Source organism: Zonotrichia leucophrys, chromosome 14 (assembly GCF_028769735.1).
Source record: "Zonotrichia leucophrys gambelii isolate GWCS_2022_RI chromosome 14, RI_Zleu_2.0, whole genome shotgun sequence".
In the NCBI taxonomy this organism is placed as follows: domain Eukaryota; kingdom Metazoa; phylum Chordata; class Aves; order Passeriformes; family Passerellidae; genus Zonotrichia; species Zonotrichia leucophrys.
The window spans coordinates 715,578-719,370 of record NC_088184.1 but is presented as its reverse complement, the minus strand read 5'-3'; the positions used below and the strand labels follow the sequence as shown (position 1 = coordinate 719,370).

The 3,793-nt window shown below is 60.0% G+C and overlaps 1 protein-coding gene across 1 annotated transcript; it reads left to right on the top strand.

Annotated features, from left to right (window-relative positions):
- Window positions 1-564: 564 nt before the first annotated feature.
- LOC135454122 (noggin-2-like) lies at window positions 565-3,255 on the top strand. Its single transcript, XM_064725959.1, has one exon. It carries the CDS (start codon window positions 1,533-1,535, stop codon window positions 2,163-2,165), a length of 633 nt encoding a protein of 210 aa, XP_064582029.1. The 5' UTR covers window positions 565-1,532; the 3' UTR covers window positions 2,166-3,255.
- Window positions 3,256-3,793: the final 538 nt, after the last annotated feature.

Below are 3,793 nucleotides of genomic sequence, written 5' to 3'. Positions count from 1 at the left end.
AGTGCTTTTACCTGGTTGGTTATCACACCATGTTGCACTGAGGGATGCAGGGGCCCTTTCTCCCGAGTGAGAGTGATGCTCCTGGAGGGCTGCAGGCTCCCTTGCAGAGGGTGCTGAGACTCTGATGCTGGAGCGGTCCTACCCTGGTGTGCTGTCCCAGAGGGCCTCTAAGGACATGGCACCCTGTTCTACTAAAGCTCTGTGTAAAGCTGGAAGGCAGTTTGGTGGCCGCTGGGCTTTTGTGAAGAAGCAGACATGGGGCAGCAAAGCAGCCGTGGAAGGCAAAGGCAGAGTGACGGTCCCGCTGGCCGGGGGTCCGCGCGGTGTCCGCGGCTCCGGGGCTCCCGCCGCTGGGGTGGCAGCTCCCGAGGAGCCCGGGGCCGGCAGCGCAGGTGGGACGCGGCTCCGGAGGGAGGTGGGCGGCTCCGGGGGTGGCGGCAGGACCCGGCTGTCACTCAGCGCCGGGGAAAGTGACAGAGGGGCGGGGCGGCCGCGCCGGGCGCGTATTTAACTTGGGCGGCAGCGGCGGCGCGGCAGAGCGCGGCGAGCGGGAGGCGGCGGCGGGCGGCACGCTGTGACACCGGGCGACGCCGAGCCGAGCCGAGCCGGGCCTGGCTGCACCGCACCGCACCGAGCCGAGCAGGCAGCATAGGGCACGGAGCGGCGCCGCGGCTGGATGCGCTGAGTGCGGCGCGGACGACCGGCTCCCCGGAGCAGCGGCAGCAACAGCGGCACCGGCATGGGTCGCCGAGGCTGCTGAGCGACGGCCGAGCCCGCCCCTGCCCGTCCCCGCCGAGGAGCCGCCAGGGAATCGGGACGCGCCGCCTCGCCGGTGCTGGGGACACCCTCCGGCCTCCCAGCCCCATCACGCCGAGGATGCCCCGGGGGCCCGCGGGCCGCCCCCGCCGCACGCCATGAGGAGGAACCCGGCCGGGCCGCGGGCGCTGCCGCCGCCGCCCGCCGCCGCCTGAGCCCCGTGCCCCGGCCGTGCCCGCGCAGGGGCCGCCCGAGCGCCCCGGCGCCGTGACCCTCCTCCCGCCCCCTCGCCCGGCGCGCCCGGCTATAAAGGAGGGTTTTATTCTCGGGCTCCGGTCTCACGCCAAACCCTGTCACACCGTCTAGACGAGCTGTCGTGGGGCTCGGCCCAGCTGTCACCATGGCGATGGAGACGAGTCCGCTGTGAATTTTGGGGGGGAGCGAGCGAGAGCGGAGGCGGCAGAGGAGGAGGAGGAGGAGGAAGGCTCGGCCGCCGCTGTGCCCTGCCCTCCCCCGCGGGGGAGGCTCGGACCCCCCGGCGCTGCCGACCGCGGCTGGAGCCGGCCCGGCGGGGAGCCCCGGGAGCCAGCGGCCGCGGGCGCGGGGCGAGCCTCAGATGCGGCTGTCACACAACCCCGGCCGGGCTATTTAAAGTAACGGGCCCCGCCGGACACTGGTGTCTCTGCCTATTTATGAGCCCCCGGGAGCCGGCGGGCGCCGCCGGGCAGCGCTAGGAGCCGAGGCCGCCGGGAGCAGCGCCGGGGCCCGCCCGGAGCATGACGGCGATCCGGGCGCTGCTGCTCTGCCTCTGCCTGGGGCTGCCGGCGGGCGGGCAGCCCTTCCTGCGCCTGCGACCCTCGCCCAGCGACAACCTGCCCGTCAAGGACATCGTGGAGCACCCGGACCCCGAGTACGACCCCAAGGAGCAGGACCTGGACGAGAGGACGCTGAGGAAGAAGCTGGGCAGCCATTTCGACCCCGGCTTCATGGCCGTGGCCGTGCCGGGGCCGGCCAACGCCTCGGGCGCCGCGGCGGCGGCGGGGCGGGGGCGGGCGGCGCTGCCGGCCGAGCTGCGGCGGCTGGAGCTGGGGCCGCCCCGGGGCCCGCGCCTGCGGCTGGGCAAGAAGGCGCGGCGGAAGGTGCTGCAGTGGCTCTGGGCGCACACCCACTGCCCCGTCTTCTACGCCTGGAAGGACCTGGGGGTGCGCTTCTGGCCGCGCTACATCAAGGAGGGCAACTGCCTGGCCGAGAAGTCCTGCTCGCTGCCCGAGGGCATGTTCTGCAAGCCCGTCAAGTCGGTCACCAAGACCTTCCTGCGCTGGCACTGCCAGGGCTGGTCCAGTCAGAAGTACTGCACCTGGATCCCCGTGCAGTACCCGCTCATCTCCGAGTGCAAGTGCTCCTGCTAAGCCGCCCCGGCCCCTTGCACTGCCGCCCTCCTCCTCCGGATGACTTTAGCGGGGGGGGGCTTTTTCGGGTGGATTTTTTTGGGATAGTTTTTTTGGGAGGTGGTTTTTTTTTCCCCACCTGCCAGAGCGAAGTGGGAGAAGATGAACCGCTTTGGAGTTTTGTTTTGTTTTGTTTTATTTTGTTTTTTATTTTTTCTTTTTGTTAATTTTGCGGGGGTTGTTCTTTTTTTAATTTTATTTTATGTTGTTAATTTTTTTTTTCACTTGGACTTCTTTTAATATTATTTTATTCAAAAGGGGGGAAAGCGAACCCAGGAACTGCAGGGCAGGCCAAAGGCACAGTAAAGCACTACAATCAGATGTCTATTTTTATACGTATATAGCCTTCTAACAAAAGGAAAATTAAAAAAAAAACTTAAAAAAAAGGAAAAAAAAACCTACCAGCCGTGTAAATAGAGAGATTTTAAAGGAAAAGGGGGGGAAAATTGCAGCTGTTTTTTTATTATTATTATAATTATTATTGTTATTATTATTATTTTAAAGACATAGGACCACATTTTAAACCCATCCCCACAGAACCCAAGCACTTCCCTGCCGAAGGGAAGGGCAGAAATTTCTTGTAAAGATGTCTTTATCAAAAGGAGAAAAGGGGCGGAGGGTGTAAAAAAAGAAAAACAAGAACCGCAGCATCCCTGAGTGGTTGTTTCTCTGTGCTGTATTTTTTTATCTTCTTCAGACCTTGTCACTGATGTTTGAACTAATTTGCCAAGCTCTCTAGTGTTTTTTTTTAAAAAGTGTATAACAATTAATTAAGAAGGAAATTTTAAAGAAAAGTACAAATCTATGAAAGAGTGGAATTGGTTTTTTTGTGTGGGAATACATATAGTGGTGTAGAGATGTTAAAGGAAATTTTCTGTGTACAGTTTATTTATTTTTAACGTTTGTGTATAGGAAAAAAAAAAAGCTAGAGATTATGCCAGAAACTATTGGAAATGTTTACTTGAATATTCCTTTAAAAACATATCAATGTAAATATGAGCTATCACTGATCAAAACATTTTTAGCAATAAACTCTATCTTTGAAGAAAAACCCCATGCTGCACTCCAGCTCTCTGGGAGACCGGCAGAATTTCGGATTCTTACTCAGAGCAGGTGCTGAGTAAAGGGCTTTGCCTGGGCCACGCTGGTGTAAATCATGAGATGCCCCAAAAGTCGGGACAGCTCCTCCGGTTTCTGTCTCTCCGGGATTCCGCTCTGGGATTTCTTTGCGTGTATAACTCTAACCTGTTGGGGAGAGAGAAAAGCACCGACGAGAAAGAAATGTCTCGTAACGCATAAAAGAGCTGCGATGTCCCGGACTGGAGGTGTCACCTGAAGTCCTTGGGAGATTCCGCGCTCTGCGGCTCTTGGATTCGGCCGTCCTGCTGGCAGAGGAAGCGGTCGAGGTCGCTGCCCCGGCCACCAAAGCGCCTGACACAGCTTGGCAGCCCCGCGTGTGTCGGAACAAATGTTTTTTCTCGGTTGCCGCTACTAGCAGAGGAGGGAAGGATGGAGACGAGCCCTGCGCCCCGACCTGGTGCCGCGACGGAGCCCCGGGCCCGCGTCCCTGCCCGCAGCGCCGCTGGCTG